We start from the raw sequence: 20,738 nt of genomic DNA on the forward strand, positions 1-20,738 counted from the left end.
GTAACTACAGTATATAAAGTGCACACATTCTTACATGTATAATTTGATCAGCATAGTACAAGTGTACTTTGCTTTCACTGACAAGTGTGCATTCCATATATGGACAAACCTACCCTTAATAGTCTATGGGGTTATACAATTAGTGCCGTTTTTCACACTATTTGCCCGTTTTTGGTTGAATTTATATTTGACCTATTCAATGTACGTGCCGCTTATTCGACTGGTCGAAAAATCTGCACGGACGAAAACCAAGTGGATCACCGAATTTGCTTGTTTTGTCAAATTTGTGGGCATTTTTGATATTTTTTGGGTCCGTTTTCACCCATGCCAACTCCCCCCCCCCCCCCCCCCCCCGAAAAAAGGCATGGGTGAAAATGGATTTAAAAAATGGTCGAAAAACACCTGCTATTGAATACACACAGGTCAAATTAGTGCCGATTTTCTGACTGTCGAAAAATGTGCCACTAATTGAATACACCCCTATGAACTTAATTTTTAGATGGAAGATGAGGTAAAACCAATAGGGAAAGCTGCAGTGCTAGAAGACTACCACTGGCCTGCACTAATGCTGCAGGACTTTGTCACAAGTGTACTTGTGTTGTGGTGGCGCCCCCCCTCCCCACTCCACCCTGTGCTGGGTACAGTTACAAAATATGGTCACCAGATATCTGCTCACGTTACATTTATATTAACCTATTCATATGCTGACTGTCAAAGCATGCTGGGAGCTCACAAAAAGGTGGAGCACCACCATTTGTGTAAGCTGGGATTGCAGTTCGCATTGTAACAAAATGCAATGCATAATATTAAAGTTCATTATTCATTTTGGTATGTTATAAGGAAATACCAAAATCAGAGTTAGACTTACTTTTCCATCTTTCCCAGGCTCACCTGCTTTTCCCTGGGAAGAAAAATAAAATTACAAATACAGTACACCTAGCTAAACTCCGCGAACCCCTAATATTATTAACCTAGCCTAGCTATGAGAATAACACATGGGTCGGGACATCAAAGTGGCTGAAGGTCTTTTTTTAGTTTTATTTTCTGCTGAGACCCGGATCATTACAAGCCAAAGTGTTACTTCCTCTGCCTGGTATTTAGCAGAAGTCTGGAGGAAATAACATTGGTGTCAGCCCCTGACACATGTATCTGGATAGTGATAGCCTTGATAAAGACAGGACCAATGAAAACCTCGGAGAAGGCACATTTACCCACTTCTACTCACTGAAACAATTAAATGGAAATAGTGATATAAAGTTAACTGAAAGACAAGTCTCATATTGACAGAAAATGTAATCACAATCTGGACTTGTGGGTAATAACGTGCAAATGATGAACTTGTGAGCAGGACCTTACTCCCCCTATGTCTGTCTGGTATTACTCTGTTTTGTTCTGTTACTGTTCTATCAGTTGTAAAGCGCAACTGAATATGCTGCGCTATATAAGGAACTGTTAAGAAATAAATAATAGTAAGGATGGTCTTTTTCAGCGTACAGTATGGAGAATTTTGTATAATGTGTTGTGCCAAATACATATCATTAGAGATGCAGAAAACTGTTCAAACTGATTCTTGAACTGGTTTGTCTAACTGGTTCTAAATATCAAAAATTTGTTATAAATGTTGAAGCAAATTTTTAGTTAATGTATTACATTATATAGTATTTCTATTTTTTCCATGCTACTGTAGCCGCTAATTCAAACTGGAACACTGAGGTGTTCATATTTAACAACAGAAAACACATCAAAGGTTTGTAAGTTCAAGCAGAAAGAAATAAACAACATGTTTTGGTTTATTTTAACATCTTTTAACTTTGAGCTGCGGAGGAAAACCTGGAATTTTTGTTAGCAGCTTAGAGTTATAAAATACATATCATTGTTGTTAAAGCAAATGTTAACTCGTATTTTAACTGTTTCATTCTCCCTATCCATCTCTCCTCCTTTTATCTCCGATCCTTTGGGGGAGACTTATCAAAGCTTGGACATAAATTACCAACTAATCAGCTCCTGTTATTTCGCAAGCACAGCCTGTGAAATTGTATCCAGCTGATAGGTCGACAATAATATGGTCAACATGTATTAGCTCGAAAGGTACAATAGATCGACATGGCAATAAGTCAATATGTAAATGTTCTACAGTGTTTAAGGTCAACAGGTACAAAATGTTAACAGGTTCAAATGGTTGATAGGACAATGGTCGACACACTTTTTGGGGGGATTTTCCCCCCAATTTTTTCCACCTTTTTCATACTTTACCATCCACGTGGACTATGATTAGGAATAGTAACCTTTCTCAAAGTATGGCAAATTAAGCAAGCTATGCGAGGGGACGTGGTACACTAATTGGGGTCACATGTGGTTAAACATACGAAATAACAAAAGATGCAAAAAAACTGTGTCAACAATTTTTGTGTTGTGTTTCCATGCCGACATTTTCACTGTTCCGGCCTTTTGTACCTGTCTACCTTTTCACTGTCGACTGACCATGTTGACCTCTTGACCCTGTCAACCATGTGCATGTTGACCATACAGGGTCAACCTATTGACTGTCGACCCAATAATACACACAAAATTTAGAAGCTGATTGCTTGGTACTTTATCCCTTCTCTCTCCAGTTTTGATAAATCTCCCCCTTTGTCTCTATTTTCTCTTGGTTCTCCTACCTCCTTAACCCACCACAGCCTGGTTCCGCACACATTTTTTTAAGTAACAAACCTAAAAAATAAACTTGTCAAATACATTTTTAATTCCCAAAATGTAATAAAATAATTGAAACAGAAATGTAATAGTTACTAGAGAGTTAGAGGTTGAACAACTGCAATATAAATTTGTCAATGTCGCACACCTATGTCTCCAACCAAGGGAATCAGGTTTACACTTTCTAGATGAGTGAAGAGAGACATTAAAAACTCACTGGTTGCCCCACAACCCCAGGAAGCCCTGGATCTCCTGGAGGTCCTGATGGTCCTGGTGGGCCAGGTAGCCCCGGAGGACCTTGGATACCTGTCTGCCCTTGTTCACCCTATTTTTAGAAACACAAAAGGAAAAAGAAAAAACAGTTATGCGTTTGCAACCTTTCATTTATGTCAATGGTACCACAGTGCGTTATTCAGCAAGAGGCCACAGACACAGGTTTAACATACTGTAAATAGCAAGCTGTATGATCTGGGTTAGTATGCGTCAAGCATCAAGGGGTTTCCTATAACAGTATTTGTAAATTGCTACTTTTATCATCATATTATCTTTGTTGATGCCTTTCTAAAACTCAACTTTTTTTTTAATATACTTTAGCAATAATAAAATTAGCAATTTAAAAGCAGATGATTCAGAAGGGCGGGTGTTCACACTTTGTACATAAATGGCAATGCTGTGTTATTTTGATGTACAGAGATGGTAATGAGTGCTTTGCAATAGATGGTCCCTGTATACGAAGATCATAATTGATAGGACAATTTCACACAATGAAGTTAGTGGAAGTAAATACCCACAAGGAAAGCGATGCTTTGAATTCTTAAAGTCGCTTCTCAGATTTTCCTTTGCATCTCTTAAAATTGCATAATCCTCAGTGTCCTACTTTTTGATATGCGGCTCCTTTATAATGACACATGGCCCATGGAACGATGATTTCTTAGACGCACAACATTCTTTCTAAAAATATTCTACCCTGACACTAAATGTGCCGGAGTGACGGGATGAGTTTACAGCCTGGATTATGAGTGCTGCTGGTAGCACAATTCCTCATCAGACTATTACTGTTGTATATAGGAAAACAGCTTAGTGTCACATATGGAATGCAGACAATGTATATGTACTGAGAGGCATGATTTATGCATCTACTTTTTCATGATATTATTATTTTTCCTATATCATAGTGCCACGGAACCCGAAAATAACTAAAGTTCAGACTTATACTATATTATATTACATGCTGAAGCAGACCATATCATTATCTTTGATAGCAAGTAAGTCCCTGGACTCGGTTAACAAATCAGCCCCAGTAATGTAATTTATAAGTGAGTATATCAATTGCCCAGTTGACAGTTTCAGTGTATGCTAATTTTCTTTTTGACCTTTGTACATATAGCCCATCAGAACACTATATAGTCATGGAAAATATTAAGGTTATAGGACTGATGACATTAGGCAAGTCTCAAATTTAAGACATGAATCAATTCCTCTGAAATTGGGATTGAGTTGTTATTTCCATCAACTTAAAATCAAAGTGCATCTATGAATTTAAATGGCCACTAAACTTAACATAAAAGGCAACATATATAAAAGAGCCCTTAATATTCACAAATATATATGTCAAATTTGGAAGCTTATGAATTAAAATGATATAAGAAAATCGTGATGGAAGAACATTTTTTTCCTTGTGCGAATCAGACAACATTAAGACAGTGGGCCTTTCTATACGTAAAATGGTTGATAAGAGAAAACAGATGCATCAGGGGATGGGAACCTAGTCATATTTGTGAATGTGTTTCTTCACATTGCAACTGCTTGTTAATAGTTATTATGTATAACTTTCTTTTATCTAAATCAAGAGATTGGTCTGAAAATTTTACAAAATGTTTTAGCGAAGTACAGTCAGCACATGCTAACTGCATGCCTACCACATGTTTGGTACACAAACATCCAGGGATCATGGGTCTGATTCATGATTGTAAGTAAAGCAAAAACAGCAAGTAACTCTGTGTCTGGAACAAACCATGTTGTCATGCAAGAGGAATAAAATATTTTTTTTACACTGCAATTTAGATTTTAGATTGCACAAACCCCACCCAATTCTAACTCTCTGCACATGTTACATCTGCCCCACCTGCAGTGCAACATGTTTTTTGCTTTACTTACAAACATGAATCAGGCCCATTAGCTAAATCCACCTTGTAAATTCTGCTGGATAGGCACCAGTTGTGACAGAACAACTGTGTGTGACCTGCTTAGAGATGCACACTTGAACATATTAATGAGAGTACTACTCAGGGAATATTGTATTTATAGAAATCCATTACTAACATACTGGCCGAGATATTTTAAGTTAATATTGATATATACCGATACATTTCCTAGGCTACAAAGTAATCTGCAGTGCCATCTGATTATAGGCCTCACTGTCCTAACACATGGTCTGATCCACAACAAAGGAGTTATGCATCAGTTTAAGATCCTGCTAATCCCTAGATATGGTCAGTCATTCAATGACATCACTCCCAGAACATTATACAGGTCGCAGAAGAGGGAGCAGGTCTTCCATCAGGAGAGTAGAATGTAATCAAACACTAATTCTGATTATTAGAATTCTTCAGACACTTTTACAGTACTCTCTATGCGTTATTAATCAGTTGCTTCAATGAATTTTCACTCTTCAGTTTGATGGGCCAAAGGATTCAATGCAATAGATATAATTTTTGCCAGAAAATTATTATTGGACTCAACATATTTTTGATTCTCTAAAAATGTTGTTGTCCCCCCCACACTACAATTAAATCCGTACAAAAAAAGTGTTGTCTTGATTCATGGGCTCAGGAATGTTCCCCGTTATATAGATTTAATTTAGCTGTTTCCTTAAATATACTTATGGTGCTGAAACCACAAATAGTATTGTTATACTACACAAGGTCAAGAGGGTTTTAATGGACTGTACTAATTTTTCTTGGAATAATGGCTTTGATCTACGCAGGTTAAGATGAATGATTGCAGTAGGGGTTATGACACTTCATTATGGCATTTTCATGCAAACTATTTGGTATCATTGTTTAATTAGAAATAATTAAACAACAGAAGCACAAACCAAAAACAAACAATGCAAACTGATAAAGTCTATAAGAAACCCTTTGGGAAAAAGTCAGTGAATGAGCCACAATGCCAAGCAAACAATGAAGTATACCTGGAAGATGCGCTTTCTTACGACCGCTGGCTGAACCGCCCGCACTGTATTAATCATAGCAGGCAACAGCTGAAGGGGGACACCAGACCAGGAATTCCCAATGCAAGGGTGGGAGGATACAGTGCAAGGTAGGCCAGCAAAGTGTGACAAGTCAGAAGATCGGACAAGGCAAGAGAGGAAAGAACAGAGAAAGGGTAATAGAAGGTTTATTGTGAAATAGCACAAATAGGAGGATTCTGAGAAAGAGAATGAACAATGTTCCAGAGTGAACATTTCAGTACTGCTCTTTAAGGTCCAGGCTTCTTTCTAGGTAGCAGAAAATCTTTTTCATTGACTTCTACAAAGCTACAAAGAAGCCTGTATGACTTAGGATGGAACACAGAAGCTTAAGTAGCAACACCATTGAATATATAGAAGATTAAGAGGTCATTGCTCACACAGTGAAGTTTTAAAAAAATTGCCCCACACTGACTTCAGCCTGTGCCCAAACAATTTATGGATTCATTTGGTGTGGCACGAGTCCTGGTGATTTACATTAACAATCACTCACACCGCTATAATGTTATGTTGTATAAGCAGATTTCCAAATCCCATTGCTGGAGATCAGTTCACATATATTTATATATTACTTACCAAGCTTTTCAATTCATAGTATGTAATATTTTGTCATAATTAGCAGGTGACAATGTTGCTATTGTTGTGTAAGGGGTTTGGTAGCCATTTAAAACCTTTACTGTAGTGAGAGCAATACCACCAACAGGCCATAGTTGCCCATATGCAATGCAGTTATGGTTGCCTACCAATTAGGCTATTTTTTGCAGTGGTTATCCCTCCACTTACCGCCCTCCTCTCAATAAATAAACAAATAAATATATTATTACCCATTAATATTTAATCTGGGACAGTTGTCTATCACAGATTTAAAGTTCCAAACAAAGGACACATCTGATCAGGTGTAGTCACACCCCAGCTGCACTGTATCCTGTAGACCATGGGTCTTCAACCCAGTATGCCCTGCCACAGTTTTGCTAATAAGGCATGTTAAAACTGAGGAAAGGCATGCTGGGATGTGTAGTTTCACAACAGCTGGAGGGCCACAGGTTGAAAACCCATGCTGTACGCTCTTTCAATATGATCGTCCATGTGATTGGGATATATCTGGCCATTCAGCGCTCAGGCCGCTGCTGGATTTACCAATATAAGAGCAACTCAAGATATGCCCATAGCTTAATGTCCGATACACTTTTTAAGAGAGTATACTTTTTAAAGAAAAGACTACTTAAGGTTTTTTTCTTTTACTATATATTTTGGATGATGACAAGTAGACTTGCAAGAGCGTGTTGATTTTGAAAGTATTCTGCTGGTTACTGGTGAAAAGAAAGCACATGTTCATGTTAGGTTTGGCAAATGTACCTGTCTGCAGTAGAATCCAACCTGTCTGCAGGAGAATCCAACCAGATTCTATCAAGTGAATTTAGAAAGATATTAGTCTGGGATTCACTGTCAATTGACTTTGCCAAGAGAACTCTGCAACCTTTTATACTTTATATTTAATTGTATTTTATATTCTTTATAAACAGTTATACCCTAACTAAATAAGTTCATACTGTGACAGTATTTTATGACATAAATTATTAAAAGTAAAAATAATTTTAAGAATGATGATAATGTTAATAATCAGTTCTATAAATAACTTTTTTATTAAGTGGCAATTTTAAAATAAAATGTTGCTGAAGTTCCCTTTAACATTCAAATTGTATTTACCATTTGCCACATCCCATTTCATTCACTGCCGCATTTTTACAAAAAGAAACATTTACCGTTTACAGAATGATGTAACCATAAGTATTCGCTTTTCACACTGACATTGTTTACAATGCTTCTGTGTTCCACCTAATTTTAAAGAGATGTACCTTATGTTTCCAAGTGAAAAAGGGAACGGAAAAACGTATCCTTCTCCCATGTGATTTAAATGGAAGTATAGTTTAAACCAGTCTGTCATACATTGTCTGGAAGCCTTATATTGCATTCTTTTCAAGATTACTGCTCATTACTGTATATAAACAAAATGATAGTTCATAGGCAATTTGAAGCATCATCACAGATAGATAAAGCTAGATTGAAGATCGAATGATATATTATGTGTACATATATATATATATATATATATATATATATACACACACACACACACACACACACACACACACACACACACACACACACACAAAGTGCTGCATTAGCAGAATTTATAGATCAATACAGAAATGCAATATTAGGACTTTATTCTTGACTTTGTTTGCAGACTTTATTTAGTTACAGGTACCCACAAACCTTCAAAGTAAGAATCTGATTGGAGCGCAGTGCTGCAAAAGTGGTACTTAAATATTCCTATTGGACAGCAGAAACATAGGGACATACAGTAAAATATCAGGAGATTTATTGTCTAGATTGTAAATTTCCTTATGAAACTGTAGCAGAATGCTATGTATTACTATACAACTGCTAACATTGCAATGTATGGAACCACTGTATGATAAAGGATTATTTTTTTTCATGCAGGGAACATTTAAATATAATGAAACAAAATGCAATTTGTTTCAGTGTAAAACTATGTTTTTATTTGGTTATAATCAGTGCTACTTTAGTACATCTGGTCTCAATATCTTATTCAACCATTTAATCTACAGCAATATTAATTCTAAAGAAACCTAATAATCTATAAAATAAAGAGGTGGAATGTCAATATTATATATAAAAAAGGGCATTTTTATCATGTAATATATTGCCAAATGAAATGTAATTTAATGCATCATGTCAACAATTTCAACAATGAGAGTACTCTGTTAATTTAGGGGGAATTCAATTAGCCCGGTTAAGTTACCGTGCTTGAAAAAGGGGGGTAGCCTCGAGCTTTAACGCCCAGAATGCCTTTTTTGGTTTGCTCATATATAACCGCAGCGAATTGAATTCCCCCTTAAGAGTGGTAAATATAAATGTGGCACTTTATGGAAATACAGAGCAAGATCAGCGACACATTTAAAAAAGCTTATAGAGCTTTAGAATTTTTTTTATAACTTTCTTTTATTGAAATAGCAAGTTAAGTACATTGTAAACATGCATTTTTCTTAGCTGTTCCACAGATTATTATTTCCTTATCAAAATCACTATGGAAGGAAACTCTCAGCTGTAATGCTGAAATTGCCTTTCCTCCAATTTCCATACTCCTCTGTGTTATGTACTATGTAGGAGCATCAGTAGACCAGTGACCTGCAGCGAGGAGAATGACTGGGGAGGCACATATGGAGATGAGTCTGAATGCTGGGAGCCTGTCTCATCACCTACTCACTGTAACTCTCCCCTCACTACACTGTCTTCTCTTGCTGCTGTTGACTGAGCTCTGGCTACAGTACACTTCCTGGTCACATGACAAAGTGTACAGGGCCTCCCCCACACTCAAAGGCATGCCTCTATTAGCTCCCTTTCTGTGCAATGTTACTGCCCAGGCTGTGACAGTAAAGGATTTTATAGCACATGAGAGAATATGAGCTCAAAGGGGTTTTCAAAGCCTCTCTGCTCACTATATCACTTGACTGTGGTTGCCACTGTAGTCACATGACCATACAAAACAATAAACAAATCATTAACAGCAGCCAGAACAAAAGATTTTTCTTATAGACTATATTTATATTAAAACAATAACTCTTTTTTTGTCATGTGATTGCTTCTTTAAGTGGGCTATTACGGTGTACAACTTACCTCCTAACATCCTCTCATTACAGTCCAGAACACCTTGAATTATAAGTGGTGTGGCCTCACTACAGTGCGTGTGGCTTCTCAGCAAGGGCATGGCCTCTTGGGAAATGCCACAACTGCATCCACGCCTCCCTGTCTTTATCACACTTTGGGCATGGCCATTACTCCATAAGCTACTGGGCTGCTCCAAGTCCCTATCTCATGGCATCTTTTGAAAGCCTGCTCTTCTAAAAAGAGCAACGAGTGTAAGGGGACTTCCCAAATCCACACCACCACCACCACAAGTGGGGCAGCAGGACAGTACTTGACAAATGGCTCTTTCTCACCACAATTAGGTTAGTTGGGAGGTATGGTATAATATGTTTTAATGTAATATATCACAGCAAGTTGATGAATACAACAATTTGCATCCATACATTACAATCTTTCTTATGGTAGAATGAACACTTAGAATTACTTGTGAAAAAAAAGTATTCATTTGTAGACACTACTATTGTACATTTGAGAATCTCATCCATATGACAAACTAAACATAACAAGCGCGGCTGTTAGTCACCCTGCTTTACACTATTTGAAGCTCATCAGTGCGCATCAGACATATAGCACTTCCCCATTTCAGGGTCAGAAAACCCAATAGGACAGAGGTTCTCAAAGGAGGTCCCCAAGGCACCCCAACGGTCCAGGTTTTAGGTATATCCATGGCTCAGCGCAGATGGTTAAGTCTAATTCACTGAAGTGCTAATTAGGGGGATATGTACTAAGCAGTGAAAAGAGTGGAGCAGTGAGCCAGTGGAGAAGTTGCCCGTGGCAACCAATCAGCATTGAAGTAACATTTATCATTTACATGCTTTCAAATTATACAGAGCAGCTGATTGGTTGCCATGGGCAACTTCTCCACTGGCTCATTTCTCCACGCTTATCATTGCTTAGTACATTTACCAATAAGTCAACTGTTGCCACGCATGGATATACCTAAAACCTGGACCGTTGGGGTGCCTTGAGGACTGAGTTTGAGAACCTCAATAGGGTAAGCACCAGCTTCAAGGCTTGTAGTGTATATGATGTTCTCAGAAGTGACAGTTCCTGCATAGGAGATGCTTATTCCTACTGTATATGGCCAGTAAAGTCAATTATCAATAACATTATTGATATCTTCTGTTAAGAACTAGTCGTTTAAGATATTACATCTGTATTTCCAAAGTGTAATACATCTAGTACTCTAATATTGATTAGGTTGCATTGCATGTTGTTTACACGTAGAAGATATATTCTGCAAGAAAATAGGGGCTACCTTGTACAAAGGAAGTCACAGGTCAAGAGCTCAAATTCAAATGGGCTGATATTTATCATTGTAGGTGTAGAGGTCATAATGTGCACTAATGTGCGATGTACATTTAGTTACTGATTTAATATAACCATAATGGACACTGGAATGCCAGCACCTCGGTATGTTTACATGTATGAACTGTCTTGTTTTGTATTGTGTGCGCATATTCATCTTGTGGGTAAGTATGCAATACCAGCTCACACAAAGAGCGATAATTATTGTACATTCAATGCAGTTGTACTCGGATGCAGAGATAGGCACACAGTTTTACAGTGTGTCAGTCTGTTGTAACCCCCAGTGGATCATTTTATATACTAAGAAGTAGGTATTTTTCTTGTGAGTCAACATTACTTGATATAAGCTTTATGGTGAAATTAAGGGAACAGCTTTTGGTCTGAAAACGAACATTCACTTCTGCCTTCACCAAAACCTCACTTTTCCTATGCCCAAAAACCTTGGCTTTAGGCTATAAGAAATTATAGACTTCGTTGCAGTCTATGACTATGCACTCAAGACAGCTAGCCCAAGCACGTAATGCCGTCTTGTACTACTGCAGTAATTTATTATTATAAAACGATCAGGGATATTGAGTTGTGAGATTTTATTTAATCTGAAGCAATATATTTATATAGCGGATAGTCCTGTCTCTGTCTTACATCTGATTTTTCTCAGTATATGTACAGATGGCTGTGGACAGATCTGCTCATTCTCTCACTCTCTAATCCTATTTTATGTTTATCCCTCTTTTTCACCTTCAGGGTTGAGCTACAGGGAACAGCCCAGCTCTGTAATAAAACCCAGGACACTGCTTAAGCACGGACTTCTTTGGTCTTTCTTTTCAACATAACAATCCAGTGATGCTGGTTTTTGCTAAATAAACACAGCTGACCCCCCCTATAAGCACTGTCAGTATATCAGTGCAAAAGCCAGCATGTCACCAGGAAAACAGGAAGGGATCAGCTGATTGGCCTCTCACACCTGGGCCTACATGCAAGGAAGAACTCCACTAAATCTAGTCGTACTGTGACTTGGCTATCAAAGCTCCAATTTGTGCTGTAGGATTTGTTACATTGATTACAAACTGAAAAATTACATTTTATGTTCTCTACATGGCAGCTATCCCCTAGCGTGCTGTAGTAGCGTACAAAAATATTATCCAAACAGTTATAATATTGGTACATATAAGATGTAAACCAGACAGAATATTTATTGCCATTTGTCTTTTGCACTCTTGATTTGCCAAAGTCTACAGAACAAAATTGCTAAAGGTCTGTTTCGTAAAGCATGAAATGATTGTGCCTGTTAGGATGATTCCACATTTCTATTTAACATTTTGAAAAGTAGGTAGTCCCCCTCTCATCTCCATTACTCAGTACCTTAATTATAAATATCACTCGTCACGACCCCCAACTCTATGCTGTTTGGGTCTATAACGATATCAAGCCCCCACAAGAGATCCAATTATACAAGTAGGCGGCAAGCGCCACCTGCTGGTCTCATTATGTAATCAGACTGTGGTGGCACTGGGTCTTAGCACAACATCTATCAGCACTTAGACCTGAAATGTCATCAGCCTGAGTGAGAGTAGGGGAATTACTTTTCAAAATAGTAAATATAAAGGTAAAAATATCCTATAAAACAGATACCAGCAAAATAATTCTTTGATTTCAAGTATTTAATGTGTTGTTTTTCTTCCTGTTGCAAGATAATGTCCTGTTGCAGAGATACCCATTGTCTCCCAGAGAGCAGGGCTGCCAGATATCAGACTCTCTGCAAATTTCATGGTTTTGAAGGACAGAGGGTTTAAATATCATTTACTATACTATGAAGACCTAGACATAGAAATAAGAATTTGTTCACTTGTATGAGTGTTATCTCTTATAATCAAGGTCGGACTGGCCCACAGGGGTACCAGGGAAATCACCGGTAGTCCCCACTGCCTGAGTGCCCACTCCTTCCTCTAGGGATCAGGTTCCAGACTGTGCACTTGTATTATACATGGTAGATATGTTGCATTACACTGCACTAGACTATTGTGTATTTCAAGCCTCTGTGGATGCTGGCCACACCCCCTTTACAGGCTGGCCACACTCTTAAGTATGGGCCCCTATAACTGCATTCCCCCGGTGGGCCCTTCATACCCCAGTCCGACACTGCTTATAATTAACTTTTCTTTCATGTTCTGGAAACTAAAGGGATAGGAGACTTCAGGCTTTAGCATTATTAGTAAAGTTGTATAGTTACTTACATTTGAATTGAACAAAGAAATGAGCAGCACTAATATTCGCATAAAGGTACCCTAACAAGGACATCAGAATGTGAATATTAGACCTGCTTATTTCTTTGTTTTGTAGAGGTTCCCCTTCAGGCAGCTGCTAATTTATATAAGCATACATTGCTGTGCACCTGGAATTATTTCTATATTTTTCCTAGTGTGTTACAATTTAATCCAACAAAGTTAGATATTTGTGTTATATTAGCAAGTAAAGCAGAAAAGTGTTCATTTTTGATGACAGGACATAGAAAAACTTAATTAGAGTACCTTATTTTATGTTTCTAGTAATAAAGTTAAATAATTTTACAAATAAAATCTTTATGTACATTTTATTAATGGTTTCTAAAATTCTCATGATAATCTATAAATAGTACTGGTGAATACAGGTTGAGTATCCCATATCCAAATATTCCGAAATACGGAATATTCCGAAATACGGACTTGTTTGAGTGAGAGTGAGATAGTGAAACCTTTGTTTTTTGATGGCTCAATGTACACAAACTTTGTTTAAAATACAAAGTTATTAAACATATTGTATTAAATGACCTTCAGGCTGTGTGTATAAGGTGTATATGGAACATAAATGAATTGTGTGAATGTAGACACACTTTGTTTAATGCACAAAGTTCTAAAAAATATTGGCTAAAATGACCTTCAGGCTGTGTGTATAAGGTGTACAGTATATGTAACATAAATGAATTTTGTGCTTAGATTTAGGTCCCATAACCATAATATATCATTATGGTATGCAATTATTCCAAAATACGGAAAAATCCGATATCCAAAATACCTCTGGTCCCAAGCATTTTGGATAAGGGATACTCAACCTGTAATAGTATTTCAGCTATATATTATTTGATTGTCACACTTTTGTCCGATTATAAACATAAATAGGTTATGATGTTCTCTGTAGAGTATATACTGTAGTAAAGTGTTACCCAATCTCTGTCCCCAAGGCACACTAACAGTCCAGGTTCTACGGATAGCCACAGGTGACTTAATTAGTAATATGTCTAAAGAGAAAGACAGTAGACTCTTTTGGGGGGGGTACACTAGCATAGAAAATCTGTGTATGTGTTAAAACATAGCCTTTACTAATAACTTACAACACAGGTATAACTTTTTTAACTATTTTCTGATGACACACCTGATTTTCTCAATGGTTGCACAGATAACAACACCATCTTTGCAAATTTGATACAGTGTGTACCACACACACCACTGTACTTAATTTGACAAGCAGGATATATGAGTGCCTGATTTCATTCCTCCCACCATCTAGAAATAAAGTGTTGGGACGTCTCCGGGAAAGGGGCGTGGCCTCTGTAAAAAGGGGTGTGACTTTGCGTGAATTCCGTGATCGTGATCCACTGCCCCGTTTTCTGTCATCATTTGGGCATGTCCAGCGCTCTATGAGCTGCCGGCATGATCCCAGTACCTCTGTCACCCATGAATAGATGCTGTGTGCATGAGTGCAGCATCTATTCACCGTAGAACTGCAAGTGAGAGGTGGTCTCCCAAGTGACCTCCCACCGCAGGACACTGCGCCCGCAGGTAGGACAGCGGGACAGGACCCCACAGAAACGGAACTGTACCATGAAAATCGGGACAGTTGGGAAGTATGTGATTTAGATATCTAACCATATCCAGTTGACACAATCTACATGCCTATTTTAAGCATAACTGAACAATTTTGGTTACCGATAAGATTGTGTAAGAGATTTCAAATATATTTGGGCCATTTTTTTGGAACAAACTTCACTAGTTACTTTGCATGTTTGTTTGGCCAGTTGTCAGAATATAATACAGATGTGTCCTCATACATCTTGCCTCAATACGCCATGCAACAGGAGATGCCTGGCGTGAGTCATTCGGCAACTCCCGGGCAGCTTTGCTAACATCAGGCTTCTTTTTTTGCAGATAATGCGTCTTATTCACATTGATGTGTGATGCACAAACGGTTTATGCGGATTAAATGATATGCGGCATGCCTATATTCTATGTGCGACTGCGGCTGTATCTGCATATGAAAATGGTATGTTAGTGATTTTCATAAAAACACTGTAGCGCAGCATTTCGTATGCAGATACAGCCGCAGTCACACACAGAATATAAGCATGCCGCATGTAATTTTAATCAGCATAAGCTGCCTGTGCTATTTGCATAGCAATGCGATTTAGAGTTAGACCCATTTAAACGAAAAAAGTTGCACATACAGACACTCAGCACTAGCGAGTCACGGCATGGCGTAAGTAGAAGAACTGGTTAACATGACTGCAGCAAACATGTAGGAGGACACATCTGTAGGATAGTTCCCTATCCATGGCTCAACATCTATTAAGACACTGGCGCTATAAACTGTAATTTCCAATTTAATAATTCTTTGCTAGTTTTTGAATCTTCAGATATTTGTATAACTATTCCATACAGCGTTTCTGTGTAAAAGTGTGCCCCGATAAACAGAATCTGCTGTTGTTCTCTTTGACTTAAGGGCCCTACACATTAGATGATAACACTGAACGATATGAATGTTCTCGTTCATTAATGATCGACAACTCGTTCATATCGTTCAGTGTGTAGGCACCAACAATGAACAAAGCGCGGCCCCGCACTCGTTCATCATTGATGCCGGGTCACTTATGCATGCAGGCCAATATGGACAATCTCATCCATATTAGTATGCAGTGCTATGGAGCCGGGTGATGGGGGAGTGAAGAAACTTGATTTCCCCCGTCACCTCCCCCCCGGCGGGCAGCTCGGCGGCGCATCGCAGAGTGTGTAGGGGGCATTACAACATAACACTACTTTGACTTAGAGAGAACCACCAACAACACATTCTCAAATAAAGGTGTATTAACACTTTTATGTTGGTTCTTTTTATTGTAACACATCTTTAAAATACCTTGCACAGAATCCCCTTATTTTGCTCTTTGAACTTAATTAGTACCTCAGTTATTTTGATTGAACCATATGTACTCAAGCATGAATATACTTAAAACCTGCACTATTAGTGTGCTTTGAGGACCGAAATTGAGAAATACTGCTGCAGTATATGAGCCTGAACACTCATGAGTTGGGTACTATTACTTTGCACATGGTGATGGCAGGTCAATGATTTTTCAGGCCATAATATGGCTGGCAGATAGACCTGCATACCAAGGTTCTGGGAAGCTTGTACAATTCAACTGATAATACTTTTCTTTCCACTCCACCCTATAAGCCATGCCATTAATTCCTAATGAAATGACTATCATGAAATTTGGAAAGAAGCCAGAAAGATGGTAGGCAGTTAGAACACTATTCACTCCATAACAACTTTAAACATGGAGTGTTGTGTCAGGCACTTTCCTATAAATGTATTGCAATAGTAACGCGTTTCGCAGAACATTTATTGCAAATACTATCTATGACTTAGGTTGCATTTTTTTTTTTTACAGAATGGCCTATTAACATGCCATATTAGTCACTTTCCAGCTTTTTGTCTGGTAGAATAATCTGCAAAGTAAAACAAAATCCAGAATTTTGAATCATGTTTTTGGAAGGAAAAAAGCAGTACTTAGAAAAATAAACTGCAAGACCATATGCTGAACATCTTGTGTTAATCCTTCCTCTGTCATTAACTGCGCTGCACGTTACATCCTGATTGAGTTATTAAAAAGCATCCATTTATGAGAAACAGGTACTAGCAATATTTGGCAGGTACTGGAAGTCTATGAACTATACTGAAGCTCCACACTGGAAGTTGGCAAATCATTTAATGGTTTTATGTTTGCAAATAATACCCATGTATAATGTGTGTGTGTGTGTGTGTGTGTGTGTGTGTGTGTGTGTGTGTGTGTATATCTATGCAAATGGCTCAGATCATATTAGAACACTATGAAAAACGATGTTATTTTGTTTATACCCAATGAAGATTACTCTCTAAATAACCCTGCAGACAAATGCAAAGTATAATCACATATATTAGTGCATATCTCCACCCTCCAAATCCTTGATTAAAACACATCCAAACTCAAATTCATTAGTCATGTTAAATCTGTTTCCCCCTGTGGATGGACTGTAATGAGATGTACACTATGATTATACAGAAAAATAAACACTTCAATTAAGTGCTGTTGGAGCGTGCAGAGTTGTAATGCTTAGGAAACAGTATATAGGTAAATAACAGGCAATGTTTACCCTGTGAGAGTAATCCCCGCAGTGACCCTGAAATGAAAAACATAGAGGAAAACCTTGTAAGGTCACTGAGATACACACATTTCATAGAACCCAATGTTTATAGTTAATATTGATATTGTTTATTACATATATAATGCTTATATTATAACAATCATACATATGGATGGTAAGAGTACAAACATAAATATAGTATTACAAATGTAACTTTAACTCTATTGATACAGGGTTTTCGACAGAGCCACAGCAGGGATTTTTAGCACCCCGTGGCTGTCCTCGCTATCTCCTCCAACCCATGTGACTTCATGATGTCACGTGTTGCAAATAAGAGAAGGCCTGGCACAGTACAGGTATTAAGGGCACACCTGGTGGCTCCCCATGCAGTCGAGTGCCTCTTTAGGCATCCCACAAGCTGGGCACAGGTGTCGCCGGCCAAAAAACCGTGCAGCTTGTGAAATCACACATCCAATAGCAAGCAAAACATTTGTTGAAGTTAAAACAAGAAAAACACACTGTAACACTGCAAAAATGTAATTTTGGACAATAGACAACCTTCGTAAAACATTATTTGACATCATGGTTTACACAGCACAATTCGGCTCTTGTGCACTGCCACCAATCAAATCTTTGATTTCATTAACCTTTCCTGCACTAGACAGACCAAAACCAATATTTCATTAGTGCTAGGAGTTACAGAACATATTTGTCCATCATCTTACAGTAATTTACTACTGGCTTGAATGAACAATTAAGAACATTTACAGAAACATAAACGTGCATGAAAAATGTAATGACTAATTAACTGAGCAGGTTCCAGTTGTTTGTACTTTGTACTACCATTTAGAAAGTGTCTGATTGGTTGCTATGGGTAACACCACTGTTTTCCATATGTACCATAGTTGCCTACCCTCCCTCATTCTGCAGGAGACTCCCTGAAATAGTAGCAATCTCCCTGACTCCCTTAATAGTCAATCAATCTCCCTGATTACACCTTACCCCATTATGTAGCTGTTACAGTCTTGAAGGGGGAATGGGGGGGGGGGGGGAAAATAAATCAGAGATACACACATTCAAATGGGATCATCAGCACCATTTTGCTGTATTGGTTATAAGGCCCAATCATCCCTATGGCTACATGCATTTTAAATAGGGTTTCTCGTGGCCACTTACAGTATATGGAACCTCTTGTAAAACACAATACCCAGGCAAATTCTGCAAAATATCAGTGTCATTTCTTCAACAAGTAGATCTGACTAACTTTGGGGCTCATTTACATTTGGATGTCAGTCATTTTTATGACACGTCTCTCCGATGTAGCAGTAAGCGACTGCGCGGATAGGTGTTACTTTCACATCTCCCTGAAATGCTTTTTCAAAAGTAGGTAAGAATGATATGTACTAATTTAGAAAAATGTGCTTAGTTATGGCAAAAAAAGAAGAAAAGAATATGTGGTCTGCATGGCTCTTCCCGCTGAGCAAAGCATAATGAACGCTGATAGCACTATTTATCCCAGCAGTGGTCACTCACTGACGCATTTGTACTGAAACCAGCAATGTTAGATGCAGATTCAAATACAATTTACGCTCTATATGTCGCTTGGAAAATACAGATCAAGCCAAGGGACAGTGGTGAATTCTGCTTTTACTTTATACTCAGAGTGGGTGCTAATTACCCAGGCTTGGGCCTGACACAGGATCTTCCACTCACCTCCTCCTCTCCTTTACCTGTCAGTGGCTTCTGCCTGTCTCCCCAGCTCAGCACACAGTGCTGTGTGCTGGGCTACAGTGGGTGCAGGGAGGCTGCAGTCTCCTCTTGCTAAGCGGAGGGAAGCTATTGCACTGATCTAACCACCCTTCTATGATCTGATTCTGGCTGTTTGGCAAAATGGTGCACACAGCGTTGCGGATACAGTTTTTTTCCCTTTTTTTTTTTGTAAGTGCGGTCACGCCTCCTTACATTAGGCCATCCCCCCACAAGTACTCAGGTCCATCCCTGTATATACTGTCCATGGACCGTACATGGATGAGATAACTGGTTTAAGTGAAACCCAAACCTTAAGCTTCCCCACACATTGCAATCTATTACAAACAAATTAAAAATTTTAATTATAAATTACAGTTTATGATATAAAGCAGAATATCTTCTTTTTGAGGGGTCTTAATAAAGTAGATAGAAAAAGCAATAACTTGTCAGTAGAAGCAATAAGGAAGCTTCCACGCGTTGTGTATGGGATGTCGGCGGTCTGCATATCGACGCGGAGATCCCTGCTGCTAGAATGCTGGCAGGGGGGTGAGCGCAATGAAGCCCCTTGCGGGCTCGCTGCACGTACCATGCTGCGGGCTCGGTGGCTCGCTGCCTTCGCCACAGGTTCTATTCCTACTCTATGGGTGCCGTGGACACCCACAAGTGGGAATAGCCCCTGTTAGCCTGGATTCCGGCTGGTGGCATTGTCAGTGGTCAGGATTCCAGCGTCGGTATCCTGACCGCCGGCAATGTAACTACATCCCACTTCCACTACTAATGAAATCATCGAGATGTTTTTTGCCCTTGCTGGTTGGCATAGCTGCATATGTTTATGGGAAGGTGAGCTTACACACAGAGCAAAAACTATTATTCATTAGTGCTGTTATTTCATGCTATAAAAATGTTATAAACCCATACTACTACTACTAATATCGTGACGGTACTCAGGCAGCAGAGAAGGTGACACTGTTATTGTGCTGGGTTCAAACATTTCAAGAGCAAGAAAGGTCAGCCATAAAAAGGAAGACTGTACAATAATAATCTCTAAGCTTTTCTAACCTACATGTCAGTCTCAAGGGGATCTAGTTGTATATCTTTCTGCCAGGAAGGATACCGTGTGTATTGTTTGGTGCAGTATCCCAATCTTCTTTCACCTTCTTGGTCAGGGAGCACTGGGATCATCCTTTTTCCGTTGCCAGCTTGCAGCCCACCCATTTTATTTTTGAGCAAAACAGTACTGGATAAATAAAACATTGAAGGTAACTAGATAGAGTAGATAAAGGTAAGATAACAAGGAATATTGGGGGGTATTCAGTACTAGACAGTACTGAGATGCAACCGCATCTCCCAGTAACCCTGCACTGCACTTGCACGGGCCGGGTAGATCTGATTAACTGATTGACAGGCATAGGCGTTCGCGGGGGCGGTACAGTGCGGCGATGCGGTGTTGCGGCAGCGGTGATGCAGCGTTTTCTGGGTGTGGTGGGTTGATCTATAAAACAGTGATGCGATTGCAATGCATCGCTGCTGGGTATTTGCATGCTCGGTGGCTTTGCCCTGTGCTCGGTGGCCCC

General features: G+C 38.8%; 1 protein-coding gene across 1 annotated transcript in view; it reads right to left on the reverse strand.

The window, feature by feature from the left end:
• The window catches only part of LOC135056328 (collagen alpha-1(XIII) chain-like), a 220,543-nt gene that overhangs the window by 136,955 nt on the left and 62,850 nt on the right, over positions 1–20,738 (reverse strand). The window contains exons 10-14 of the mRNA XM_063961321.1: positions 17,425–17,451; positions 8,222–8,278; positions 5,888–5,956; positions 2,912–3,019; positions 869–901 (exon numbers count right to left, since the gene is read on the reverse strand). Of these exons, the coding sequence (XP_063817391.1) occupies positions 869–901; positions 2,912–3,019; positions 5,888–5,956; positions 8,222–8,278; positions 17,425–17,451 (294 nt within the window). The remainder of the gene's footprint in view (positions 1–868; positions 902–2,911; positions 3,020–5,887; positions 5,957–8,221; positions 8,279–17,424; positions 17,452–20,738) is intronic.

This window comes from Pseudophryne corroboree, chromosome 3 (assembly GCF_028390025.1).
Source record: "Pseudophryne corroboree isolate aPseCor3 chromosome 3, aPseCor3.hap2, whole genome shotgun sequence".
NCBI classification, from domain to species: domain Eukaryota; kingdom Metazoa; phylum Chordata; class Amphibia; order Anura; family Myobatrachidae; genus Pseudophryne; species Pseudophryne corroboree.